At 38.0% G+C, this 13870-nt stretch overlaps 1 protein-coding gene across 1 annotated transcript in view; it reads left to right on the forward strand.

Moving 5' to 3' along the window:
- UBE3C (ubiquitin protein ligase E3C) overlaps positions 1-13870 on the forward strand; it is a 68818-nt gene extending 54948 nt beyond the window's left edge. Inside the window, exons 20-23 of the mRNA XM_057371078.1 lie at positions 6664-6852; positions 6953-7019; positions 7878-8008; positions 11088-13870. Of these exons, the coding sequence (XP_057227061.1) occupies positions 6664-6852; positions 6953-7019; positions 7878-8008; positions 11088-11258 (558 nt within the window). The 3' untranslated portion in view covers positions 11259-13870. The remainder of the gene's footprint in view (positions 1-6663; positions 6853-6952; positions 7020-7877; positions 8009-11087) is intronic.

The raw sequence follows: 13870 nt of genomic DNA on the forward strand, positions 1-13870 counted from the left end.
AGACACCAGATTAGTCAGAGGGGATAAATGGTGTTCAGTGCTTCTGAAAAGCAGTTACTGAGGTCCTTAAGTCTGAGTTTTTAACACAGTTGCACCATATAATTTGATCATAGCTTTTATTTGCTCTGTTGTGTGTACAAAAGATCACTCACAGTAGGAAAAAATGTCACTAGAGCTTTAAAAGCCTGCCTTAGCGTGATAATGCAGGTAACCTCCTAGGTAAAGTCTTTTGTCCTGCTTCCTTTTCCATTTCTGAGGATTTAAAGTTGAGGATTTAAAACTTACACTTGATTATGGCATATAATAGGATGAAAAAAGTAGACCAGATCACATTGTGACATGCAGCAGTGTCTGAATTCAGCCTCCTCTCCTGAGGAAGAGACTCTAGAAGGGGGTGAGCAGTTCTTTGGGGTTTGCTGGTCAGGGAAGCTGAGGACTGTGCACATCTCCAGTGCAGCAGTATCGCTGAGATGCAGTAACCTGCCCTGGGAATTGTTAGTTTGAATTCTCTACTGCTGCTTAAGTCATAGCAAGTTTGATGGCCAAGACTTTTGCTTSAACAGCATCAGACTTGGGTTTTGCATTACTCTTCTGTCATCCATTCTCTCTGTTTTAGAAGGTCCTAAAATCTGGATTGTATTAAGTAAAGTAGTATCCTCAGATCTGGGGTTCCTAAAGCATAYTAAAGGGCAGAGTCAACAGTTGCCTGGTAGAAGTAATGTTTAATATTAAACATGGGTCACGTGTCATTTTCCTCCCTGGATTGCACTCTTTATATGAAACCATCTGCCCTGTGCCRTCTTCAGAAAAATACTCAAAAACTTGAGATAAAGAAGAGACACAGATGTACCCAAAAACATAGTTATAGAGTGCCTGCTCTGTGGTACCGCGTGCTCTATGTCGGTGGTACTGAACTGAAGTCTGTAGCACCCAGAGGTTGGGTTCTGGGGTGCAAAGCACCCAATATGGCAATAATACATGGGATTTTCAACAATGGGAGGAAAGCCTGAATTCTAAAAGCTTTTATTTAACTGAGCTTGAAGTAATAGCTTTGTTGGTCACAGCTAACACAAATCCAGTTTAGTATCTAACTAAAATGAAAAGTAACAAATATTTTCTGAAGAGGTTTTGGTTTCCGTTTATTTTACATCTRCTCAGTATGTCTTTAAAAACTAGCCATATGAGTTAAAACCTAGCTCAACAAAAGGACATAGGAAGGGGAAATAGCTCAGAAGTAAAGGTAAAGGAGAGCCAATTTAAAAGATGTTGCCAGATCTACTTACAGYAGGAAAAAAGTTTAAAAAGTGCACTCTTGCAAGAAGCCAAATTTGTTTGTTAGAAGTCGCTGAGGGTCGTGGCTGCTGTTATCAAGATTTCTGATTTTTAATTGTTTGGCATAACTTTGAAAGGAAGATTCAATATATTAGTGAGTTACTGAGTAACTAGATGAAATGCAAGTTAAAATAAATATTCTGATGCTGTTTGCTGTGTTTATACTTGGAGAGAACATTTTACCCATGAAGTATCAGCCATCTTTCTATGAGGCTGTCACTGAATGTTAGTGTAGCTCAACAGAACCCATTGGTTCTGTCTTCTGCYTTTCAATGCAGCAAGTCTCTTCATTTCATTACCTTGATAAACCTCATGTGGATAAATTTTGTCTGCTATTTGACTTGTAACCATTGCGTACTAATTGGTTGTGCCAAACTAAGGCTAATTCACTTTGGGAAAACAGCTTAATTTGCACTCCTTATCTTGAATATAGATTATACCTAGTTTTCAGCTAAACAACCACTTTAGTGTTTAATAAATTAGTGCCCAATAACTGCATCATAAATCTATTGTTGTAAATAGCTGTCCTCAGACAGTATCCATCCTCCAGTTGTGGCACAAAAGCATTATCTGCAATGAAAGACACATTCAAAAGGGGTTCTATTACCTCTGCCAGTAGTAGAAGGTGGAAATTCTATTATCAGGGTATTGATTCCAATCCTGTAATGTGCTTTTAGACCCCATTAAACTATTGTCAAAGTGCATTCACAAGAAGTTGAAAAAGGTACTTAATAATTTGCACATTAGACCTGCTAATTAGGGGAGCTATGCCATCAACCTTATCTTCCAACCCCAAATAGCTTTTGATAAAGATCTGTCTATTGCAGTAACACCACCCTACGTTTCAGCTGTTGGGTCTCCTACAGAAAATGGTGGCCAGTAGCAAARTCTCAAAAGGAGGTCAGCCTGTAGKTACAGRTACCTTCAAGCAGCTGYRTATATTGATTTAATTTTTCCCTTTATCTTGTGGATGAGATGGTTATGAAAGGCCTATAATAAGGTTAACAAATTCGAGAAAATACCTTATCTTTTCAGACCTTCCTCCCTGTCTTTTCAGTGAGGAAAGCGAGTTTTGTAGCAAATGTGCAAATGCAAATTCCTCCTTCAGAAATGCTGGACACTTATACTTGAGATTACATGGATCAGAAGTTGAGTGTGATCAGAAGAGTCCATAAATACAGTGTATAAAAGCACAAATCCACAGAGAAGCACTGATATAAATATGCCAGCAGGGTGTATGAAATTAATATAGTATAGACCTTGGGACACTTTCTTAGGCTTTTTAAACAGGTGTGAATGCCATTGCTGTCAAGCAAAAGATGCTGCCTCACCAAAGGGGACTTCTTTGCCTTTAAATTTCTAAGGGGAAAAAAATTTTGAAGCCTTAAAAAAAGTGTCTGTCCCAGCAATCTCTGCTAGGATATAGTGGCTCAGATGAATGATTTTAGAGGTTTTTCAGCAGCAAAGTAATTAAGCTGAGGCTGACTCTTCTCAGGCAGACTCATAATACTTACAGAAAATTCACATTCTTAGGCAGTCTCTTACCTGGAACTCCTGCCTGAACATCTGGAAAGCAGAGGACAGGGAGAGAAAGAAAAAAATGCTTTATCAATGTATTTTCAAAAAGGGGAAAAACTATAGGGGTGATGTGAACAAAAGTGCCCAAGAGAAAAAATACAAGATTTTCATCTGTCCTAAAAAGACATTTTCGGAGTTTTTGAATATCTGTAAGAGCTTTTTGAAATTGCACTGGAGGTTCTGTGATWCTCTGAAGAGATATATATCTTACGTTTTCCTATGGCACTTTTCTGACCCATTTTTATATTTCCCCTTCACTTTGAATACATGCTTCATGAATGGGGAATCAAATTTGTCTGAATGATCTGCATACTTACCCAAATTATATCTATGGTTTGATTGCCTTTATTACATACGAATTTCATGGTGAACCAAGTTCAAATGCTGTTTGTTTGTTTGTTAAAACTTAGATYGCAAAATAGAAACTGAGGTGATAGCACAGGTCTGTAGTTTTCTCGAGTGGCCTATCCCGGGTAACCTGGGTTATTGTCTTGCCCCATCTAGTGGCGAAAACTGAATGCATTAAAGTGGAAATGAAACAGATAAAGCATTTAAAATGCATTAAGTTGTGCTATGGCCTTTTTGAAAAGGAACTCTTAAACAATTGTTCCTGACTTTTAGAATTCAGTGGGAATTCTACAATAGTTCCTTTAACACCATGAAAACATTGAGTGACTGAAAAGTGAGCTGCATCTACCTTTAGTTTAATGGTTACCAAGTGTTACTGTTTTCTGTCTTCTGTTTTACATCCTTCTTAGACTTTTTGGCATAATGTATTTATTTGTGCTGTGTTGTCCCTTTTGTTTTGATTTTGGATGATACTTTGACAAGACAGTGATGAAATTAACCTGACATCTACAAACACTGAAAAGGGATARTAAGATCTCTGGAAAACCCCAAGAAATGCAGTTAACTGAGTGCTGCGCCCTTACTTGTGGCAGTACAGGGCTCTGGGGAGGAAGGGGAGCTACAGAAGTGTTGCTGAATCAGAAATCAAGATTTGCTACTTAAAAATATAAAAATAAAAGGAAKGATAGAATTTTAAAACAAAACCCAGTTTTGTCCTGTTTTCTAAAAATAGCAATTAGAAAAAGAACAACACTTTTTTTTTCTGTTTTACAGGAAGAATGTTATGGGGAGAGAATAGCTTTTTATTATAGAATGAATATAGCTTTTCTGACATCCTTAGAACACTGTGGAGCCAATGCTATTAAAATGCAAATGTAAATTAATCTGTGTCCTGATTTCTGTTTGCTGGCCTGCAGGGAAGGTCAGACATTTTACTTTACCTAGTGCTGGGATGAATCTTAAAATACAGCAGTTTTCTAGSACACCCTGCCAGTAGTTCCCTTTGGCTATTTTAGGAAGGAGGTCAGTTCAAGCATCTTTTTRTGTAAATACTGAGCTCACAGAAATTATTGTATGCACCTGGAGTAATATCTATTAGTGTRTTGTTGGTGTCCATATTCTTAAGAAATATCTGATGAGTTAGGTAATACAAATATGCTTTAATATGGCCCAAACAGTGTGTCCCTACCTCAGAGAGAGGGATTGTATTGGGTGAAGTGGTGTCAAAAACCCAAGGGATTCTGCARTTCTTAAAGACAAGTAGAAAAAGTTTGTAAGTGAGCAGATAGCGAAGTATTAGTAAATTTGAGGATGCAAAACTGATCTGTGTTCATGTTGAACATAATTTGTAACTGATCTTATGAAGCTAAAGAGAATAAGAATTTAAGAAGTAAGAGAAAGCTTTCTGAACTTGTTAGGTTTTGTAAAAGGTATTTTATAGGAGGAAATTKAAAAAAACCCTGTATTTAGTTCTGTGAAAAAGTATCTGGGAAGATTAGTGAAGTTGCTGCCCATAAGTAATACATCATGGATATATTTGAGGAGGAAGGAAAGAGCTGATTAAGCTCTTCAACATTCAGATGAGGACAGTGGGTATGAACAAACTTTACTCRTTGGATTTGAAGTGAAAATTAGAATGTTTCTAGTCAATAATTGGATTAATGTGATGATTGGCCTTCCTGTGACAGTAGTAAAATGACTACAGTGGAATGAAAGACAGGGGAGAAAGCTCAGCAGTGCAGGGGCCCAGAGAGTCCTCCTGGTCTTGTGTCCCTGGTTCTTGTTGAAGGGAGCAAGATAATGTACAGGGTGTGAAATGGTGTCACCTACACTGACACATGCCTTTTACTTAACTCTTGCAGGAGAAGGGTTTAAGCATAATCAGTACCTGCATACATGGTGCAGTATTGATGAGTTTTTTTACTGTAGGCACTAACAAAAGCCAGAAGCTTGCATCTGAAGGATTAATGTGGGAAGATGTATTTTTAACACCTATTGTAATTCAGGTTGTGGTAGCTTATCAAAGAAAGTGGTAGATACTCCATCACAGGATTGCATGTCTYTAAAAAATGTGCTTTAACTCATCTGTGGATTTATTGAGTTAAATACAGGAATCTCTAGACAGATTCCTCTGGCCGGGTGTTTTCTGGGAGGTCAGAATTCACAGATCTTAATGGTCTCTTTTGCCTTAAAGAGCCATGAATCAAGAAAAAATCAGAATGCTCAAAAGCACTGTGAATTTTTAATCACATTTTAAGCACATTTTGCTTAGTACAAGAACAGCTCACATTATTAGGCAGCATGCTAGAAGAGAAGCTATTCATGTGTTTAATTCTTTGTGCTCTAAAGATGTCATCATTACCACATACTGAAGTGCACAGTTGTTTTAAAGGAAGAAATTGCTGACTTCAGGGTGTAGAAAAAAAGAAAGAAACAGTTTTTGGAAGAGTTCAGAAGGTGAAAGTTTCTCAGCTTTTCAGTTTTAAATTTTTCTCTTAAGTACTCTAATAATGCCTTCCTGTTGGGCTGCTGCTTAACAAAATTAACCTCACGTAGTAAAGAGTAGAATATGTGAAGCCTGTAATATTTTAATAACAACTATTTTTGATCCTGGTTTATATCCTAATGTAGTTACAGTGTCTTTAGTTTTGTGGTTTTTCTTGAAAAATTCTTCCATACTGAGGTACCTTAGTGTACTTGAAGGASAAAAGTTGAGCTTCCCAATAGAAAAACTACACTTAGGCTTGATTTGTTATTTGGATTTTTACTTTCATTGAATATACTGAGCGTGTACACGTTCAATGGTATGAATTGTGAATACTGAGCATTCTGCAAATCAGCCTTACGTCAGACTTTGAACTTTCGCTCAGCAGACATTGGTTTTACCATAAGGTGACCCTGTAGAATTCACCAGCACCRAACAGTTATTAGGGAAGAGCCCAGCTATTCAAGCACAGCTTCCCTAATGCAGCTGCTGGGAGAGTACTCTGTGAGCTCTGTGCTTTTACAGKCTGCTCTCTCCTCTAGAAGGAAGCAGTGAGGCAGGTGGGGAGCTTGCCAAGAAGGGTATTTTCACCTCAGCTCTCATCTGACTTGCACTGGTGAATTTAGTGTTACAGACAGCTCCTGAGCTCTGATTGTACTGAGTCTGCTTTCTGGTGATAAACCATGGCACTGTGTGATGAGCTGCATTGGCATCTGGAGGTCTGGGTGCACAGAATGTGCTCTTACACATAACCAGAAAAAACACCCACCTTTGTAACTCACCGTAACCTTCTGTCTTATTTTGAGGTCAGTCTTGTAGTCAAATTTCTACATCACTTACTAGAATGTTTTGCAGCTGCATTTTACAGTTAGAGCACAGAAGTGCAGTTTGTCAGGTGCTGAGAATTGCTGTGTTTATAGGTTGTTGAGCTGAAGCCGGGTGGAAAGGACATTCCCGTCACCAGCGCTAACCGGATCGCGTACATCCATCTGGTGGCAGACTACAGGCTGAACAAACAGATCCGCCAGCACTGCCTGGCTTTCCGTCAGGGACTGGCCAACGTGGTGAACCTGGAGTGGCTTCGAATGTTTGATCAGCAGGAAATACAGGTACTTTTCTTACTGAATACTGCAGAAAAGGAATGCTCTCAGGAGAAATAATTGCTGATTTTTGCCTGTAATGTAACGGTCTGATTTCCTGTTTTGTTAGGTTCTGACTTCTGGTGCACAAGTTCCTATTAGTTTGGATGATCTTAAATCTTTCACAAACTATTCAGGTAAGCATATTTTGTTTAAGTAAAATAAAATCATTATGACTGATTTGGGAATAAACAAACTTGCTTTTATCCTACCTTTTAAGAAAAGGTTGCAGGGTCATTCTTGTTACCTTTGGCCAAATTTGATAGATGGACCTAAATTTCAGAAAATTGGCTACAATTACAACCCAATTTTATACATAGAAAAACATATACATGGAAAATAGAGATAGGCAGTTTATTTTAATCACACACTTAAATGAAAGTTTATAGCCAGATAATTGGAGGTTGTTCCCTTTCTAAATTAAAGTTAGTCAATGATTGTGTTTGGTTGAAAATAAGTCTGCAAATGGCTTTGGGATAATAGTTTCTACTACCRCATTCAGATACTTAACATTTCTCAGACAGTCTGAAGAGAGAGAGATCRTATTTTTTCCATGTGAAAAATGCAAGGTATCTTCATTTTTTTCCCTGCATTTATTATGAAGGTAATTAAAAAGTAGCTATCAAATCATCAGTTTGTATCTGGGCTTACCTCAGGGTAAGTGCATTCATTCAATAAACAGCATCCTGGGTCATGGAGATTTTACACACTCTTGGTGTAAAAGCCAATAATCGAAAGTTACTAGCTAAATGCTAAACTAAATAAAATTAATTTAAAATAGGATTCACTGAAGAAAACTGCATTTAAGAAGCTGATRGATAGGGTAGCCATAGGTAAGCAATGAAACTGAAATTGCAGTGATCAGAGATCTGTAGATACTGGAAATTAGCAAGTCTRCTGGTTATATTTTCCCAAAGCTTTTCACTAGGTTTTCTGAAGAATTTATTTCTTACATTAAACTATTCTAGCTGTAAATCATTTGAATTTCATTGTAGGTGGCTACACAGCAGACCATCCTGTTATTAAAATATTTTGGAGAGTTGTAGAAAGCTTCACTGATGAAGAGAAACGCAAACTACTCAAATTTGTAACGAGCTGCTCTCGACCACCTCTCCTGGGGTTTAAGGTATGTCCTCTGACTTCCTGACAAGCTTTTAGAAATGCATCAGATGTTGATCCAAGTTTTTGTTGTTTAGGAATCTACAATTTGAGAAGAATACTCGTCTGCRTCTACAGAAATAGCTTCGGTGTTTGCATTTGCTTGTATAATAAGTGTAGTTTTAAAATACATAATGAAGTGTTCCATTCCTTTCTATTTTAACCGAAAAATTTGATAAACCTACAAACCCATTGATTAGAGTCCTTGCTGTGTGTCATAGAAGATCCTTGCTGCCATTTCATGTTACTGTGCAGAAGCAGAATTGCTACCAGTTCCAAGGAAAAGGTTGAGTTAAGAATAGTGTCTTCTAAGTCAGGCAGAAGAGAATTTAGGATATAAAAGCAGCTATTAAATTTGATCCTCTTAAATTAACCATTTAAGCCAGGACATATATTGTGTTTTCTTTAATTCCCATTCATCTGCTTATAGATCATAGCTCATTACCCTTAGTAGCAAAATATTTAGCTGTAGTCTCCAGATGGCTATTTACTGGGAAGCTTAAATATGAAGGAAAACTTACTGTACTGCTGATAAAACTAAAAAGAGGCCAAGGCAAGGTGAAGATATTTTGAAACTGAATTCTGGGGATATTCTACCCATGAATTTCACTGGATTGCAAAATTTTGGCAAAGAATCAGTGCTGTGTCATGCTGTTACCATGTGGATAGGCAATGTATCCTCCATCTTCAATATTTGTAACCTATAGCTCAGCTACACTCCTTTTATAGACATCTAGTATTGGAACTGTCTCTSTCAGTTGGTAATTGGTCTGACTGTTCCGTGTGTCAACTCCAGGATGAAATGAATCATGTCTTAGACTGCCCCAAACATGCTAACTAAATCCCCTTCAACAGTAAAGAGTGTCCATAGATTTGGATATGGAGACAGTGGAGATGGCTGTTGAATCACATAGATCCTGTCTAGGGTATTTGTTAATTGATTTATGTGATTCATTATTTAAAAACCTGCAAGCATTCCTCCTAAACTTGCCAAGTCGTGAATATCACTGTGCAGTACTCTAGCAATGAACAGGATTTTACAGGATAGCAGGAAGAGCAATTTGAAAACTCTGGGATGAGACCAAGATAGAAGAGTGCACCTCAGACACTTGAGGAAGGGAGAATTGGGAAACAACCGGGGAAACAAAGTGAGCAGAAGTTCCTGTAAGTTGTCATCCTCCTAAATTACAAGGGGAGAGGAGGAAATGCAGATGTAGGTACCCAGCTTTGAGGTAGCCAGTGGGACATTTGAAGAAATGGAGGAAGTGAATCAAAAAGTCTAAAAATACTAAGGTTGACAGTGTCACATTCGAAAGAAGCTAAATGTGGAAAGCTGAAATTTGTGCATTCACTTGGGAGATGGCCCAYAAACAGACTGTACCATACGTGGCTAGGAAAAAGCTGAAGCAAATTAGTCATAAAATTTTCAGCATGAAAGTAGTAAGTTAAAGGATGAGTTCACTGTACAAGAGGCTTGCATGCTGAGCCATGTGCAGCAGTGTTGGCAGAGGAAAGCAGCAGGATGGGCATTAGAGCTGCTCTGTTGGGCAGCTCTGGGCAGGACCTCAGGCAATACCGCAGGGTGGCTGCAGCAGAACCTGTTAGCAGGGATTTACCACCAAACCAGGGGCTTGCCAGGAAGTGTCTGCCAGAAAAGGCAGCGGGTGACTGGTATTGCTATCAGCAGGAATGTCTTGGTAGCCCATGACTGTGTGTTGTTTGGAACTTTGAAGGCGCAGTGTAAAACCACAGGAGCGCTGAGTATTACTGGCCAAGTAACAGTGAGAACATGTTTGTGTTGATGGGAGACATAAACAGAAACCATCTTCAAAATTTGTTTGCACTTTTAGTATGTGTGCTGTATTTTTCCGAGGGAAGCACAATTTCTGATTCTCACTGAAACTTTCTTTGTGCTTTATATTGTGGGACCAGTACATTTGCTTCAAGTCAGTGCACACTGACTTAAGATAAGGAACTATCTTGACAGTCATAGATAACATAATCTAGCTTTGCATCATTGAAAAATTTTAAACTTTCATTGCCAGAGTCAGGTTCAGAATAACATTTACTAAAGCTAATTAAAGTTTAATAAGYTTAATAAATGTGATTGTTAAGGACAAAAAAAAAATTAATTGAAGTGGTTGAAAATTGTTAAGTTCCAATCAGGTCACATAATAAATTGATGATACTTTTCCCTTCCAAACTATTGCAGTTTACCGCTGTACAGTAGTTAATTATGCAACAAATGGTGCCCTTGGCATGACATTTCAATTTAGAACTCCATTTTTCCATTTTTAAAGCTAAAGTAGGGGAATTCAATTAGCATTTTGAAAGGAACACTAAAAATGCAACATTTTAGCTGTGAAATACTTTTAAGGCCTCCATTTGAACAATAATTTAGCTTAGAATCTCATTGACCTTTTGCCTTTGGAGCCGGAATTTTTTCCAGTTTCTAAAATYAGAACTTTTTTTACCTCAGGCAAGCATCTGATAAAATGAATACTGTCTTGCCAGCAAAAACAGTGCTTCGAAGGTGACAAATAAATACATTTTTCACTATACTCTTCCTCAGAAGATGATAAATGGGATATTATTGCAATAATTTGATGTTACATACAAAACATCTTTACAGTGTGTTCTTCGGATCAGTAATTATCACATCAGAAGAATAATCAGGGTTTGGAAAGTTTATATCATTACAGACTCACTCTGCACATTGATACTGTGTTTTTGTAGTGTTAAAAATTTGTATAATACACTGTATGTACAACAACAACAAATCATATTTTCCTTAGAATCAAATAAATTGCTTTGTGTTTTGCAAATTAATGGATCGTGTTGGGACAAGGCAGAGGGAGACTRTGCAATTCAGGAGTGGTTTGGTTGCTATGAGGAATGAAAGAAAAGGCCATTTGAGTGTCATTGTGACAAGTTTTAATCTACTGATTGACTTCTTAGAAATGTGAGCCAGCTGCTACAGGGTGGATTTTGGCTTGTGTATCTTTTTTTGATAAGTGTTTGTTTTTTGTTTTGTTTGCATTTTCCAGGAGTTATATCCTGCATTTTGCATTCACAATGGAGGATCTGATTTAGACAGGCTGCCTACTGCCAGTACCTGCATGAACTTGCTGAAGCTTCCCGAGTTTTACGATGAGAATCTGATGCGAAGCAAGCTCCTCTATGCCATTGAATGTGCTGCTGGATTTGAACTCAGCTGAGTCCAACTGATGCTTATTTGGATGATCTGCAGAGGAACGAACCAGTGCCTACTCTATAAGCAGCACCCATACCCAAGCAGTTTTAAGGGAATTCTGTCTACATTTCTGCAGTTCTTGTGTCTTACCAAATGCCCTCAAATAGGTTTCATTTCTAAACACGATTTCTTAGTTAGCTTTCATTACTGAATATTGCGTTGACACTGCTTTATGACTGAAAACAATGAATGCTGTGTGCAGTGTGGCTGATTTCTGTGTTTATGTGAAGAAAGTGCACATTTAAAGAACAGTGACATCTCAGTGAAATTAACCAAAGATGAAGCTTTGGCTTTGTGCTGTTCAAACATGAATAATTTTGCAAACTGGCAATAAAGTTGTGTACTGTGCGGTGCATTGGGATGAGACAGGGCTAACATCCTGTAATTAATCTTTTAAATAGAAGGCAAGCAGATGTTCRCAGATATCCCAGAACTGAGAGGATGAAAATGCTCATTACTAACAACCTAGCATCTTGACTTACATTGTAGAGTTGTTTACAAATCACAGAGAGATGGGAAATCACCAACTGTATGAGGTTTAACTGGAGCAAGTGCTGAATTCTGTACCTGGAACGGGGCAACCCTAGATGTATGGATAGCCTGGGGAATGAGAGCCTGGAGAGCAGCTMTAGAAAGGGACCTGGAGGTCCTGGTCAATGTTGAACATGAGCCAGCAGTGCCCTGGCAGCCAGGGGGACCACCTGTGTCCCAGGGCATCAGGCACAGCACTGCCAGCTGGGCAAGGGAGAGGATTGTCCTGCTCTGCTCTGCTCTGCTCTGCTTTGCTCTGGGGCAGCCTCAAATCCTGGGTACAGTTTTAGGTGTCACAATACAAAGAAGACATTAAGCCATTAGAGAGCATCCAGAGGAGGCCACAARGATGAAGGGCCTGGAGGGGAAGCTGTGTGTGGAGTGGCTGAGGTCACTTGGTCTGTTCAGTCTGGAGGAGAAGAGGCAGAGGGGAGAYCTCATTGCAGTTACAACTTCCTTTTGAGGGCGAGAGGAGAGGCAGGTACTGATCTCAGTGGTGACCGGTGACAGGACCTGAGGAAACAGCATGGAACTGGATTGGGAAAGTTTAGGTTGGGTATCAGCAATGGTTTTTCACCCAGAGGGTGGCTGGGYACTGAACGGGCTCCCTGGGGAAGTGGTCACAGCCCCAAGTCTGCCAGCATTCAAGGAGCATTTGAAYAATGCTYTCAGACACTTGTGATCTTGGGGGTGTCCTGTGCAGGAGCAGGAGTTGGASTGGATGATCCTGATCGATCCCCTCCAACTCAGCATAGTCTATGACAGTTGCAGAACTGATTTTGTTCTAATATTACCTTCCCTCAAGATGGTAGGCACTGAGATAAAATGGGTGTAATATTCCATTTGTGCTTTCTGAAACACCTTTTAGAAAAAGATTTGGATTATTTTAAGTTCAACCTTTGCTGCATCATTATCACTTGAACACTGTTCTGAATGGATGTGACTTTCCAGGTTTTCTCTGTGTTGTTCCTGTGTTTTGTGCCTGTACAGGTTTTTTGGTTGGTTGGTTTTAAATGAATCAGTCTCCTATCGCATACACAGTACATACAGAAATCATCACTTTGGAAAAAAATATACATGTAATAATTATTAAAATTATTTGAACCAAAGTTATCAGGCTTTATCTTTTATATTTGAAGCCTGTGGTGTTCACATTCCTTTTTCCCTATCATTTCTTTCCATCTTAAATACTCTATCTCTGCCGTAGACACTAATCAAATTAACTTTTTTTTGTGATTAAACAGCTTTTATATCCATTTCCCTGCAGTATTTCTGCTGAGAAAAGTAAGTGGAAATATGCTGCTTAATATAAATTGATACCTGGGGAGAAAATTGCTTTCATATGGAAGGAGCTGATCCTCTACCAGTAGGCACATCGTAGGGTTTCGTATKCAAACTGCAGTGAGTTTAAAAAAGGAATTATAGTTCAGACTGTAAGATTCATAAGTCCATCCTTCTGAACTTTACTTTTATATTTTAAATCATCAAAAATTACAATCAAATTTATATTCATCTCTTATGCAAAAAAATATTTTGCTGTTACTGGAAACTCTGCTGGATTTCCTATTTAATAAGCAGTAACCAGCAATATCCTTTTAAATGTGGGGAAACTGAGTGGTTTTAAGATGTTTACTAGTAACCATATAAAAATGTATAATTTCTTAAGTTGGGTAATAAATGAAGTGTTAAAATACTATTTGTAGTCTTGATGTACAGAAATAAAATGATTGGTTTTCTTTTTGGTTTTGCTTTAGGCTTTTTATTTATGTTAAATGTTACATACCCAACCTATTCTCTATCCCAAATTCTTTTCTTGTATATTTTTCTACATAAATTATGAAACTTGTAAAGAAGTTGAAAAAGAGATCAGTAATAGTGAAACTGCCTCCTAATTGCAAAACCTGAACACTTCTTTTAGATAGCATTATTTATTTTAGAACCTAATGCTTTAAATATTTTGAAATTATTTTTCAATTCCATTATTTTGCTACTTTGGGTAGTGTTGTATCTGTATTTTGTAAAATTAAATTAAATTTTTCTATTAAA

Source organism: Malurus melanocephalus, unplaced genomic scaffold (assembly GCF_030028575.1).
Source record: "Malurus melanocephalus ecotype Western Australia unplaced genomic scaffold, MMel_1.1 scaffold_140, whole genome shotgun sequence".
Taxonomy (NCBI): domain Eukaryota; kingdom Metazoa; phylum Chordata; class Aves; order Passeriformes; family Maluridae; genus Malurus; species Malurus melanocephalus.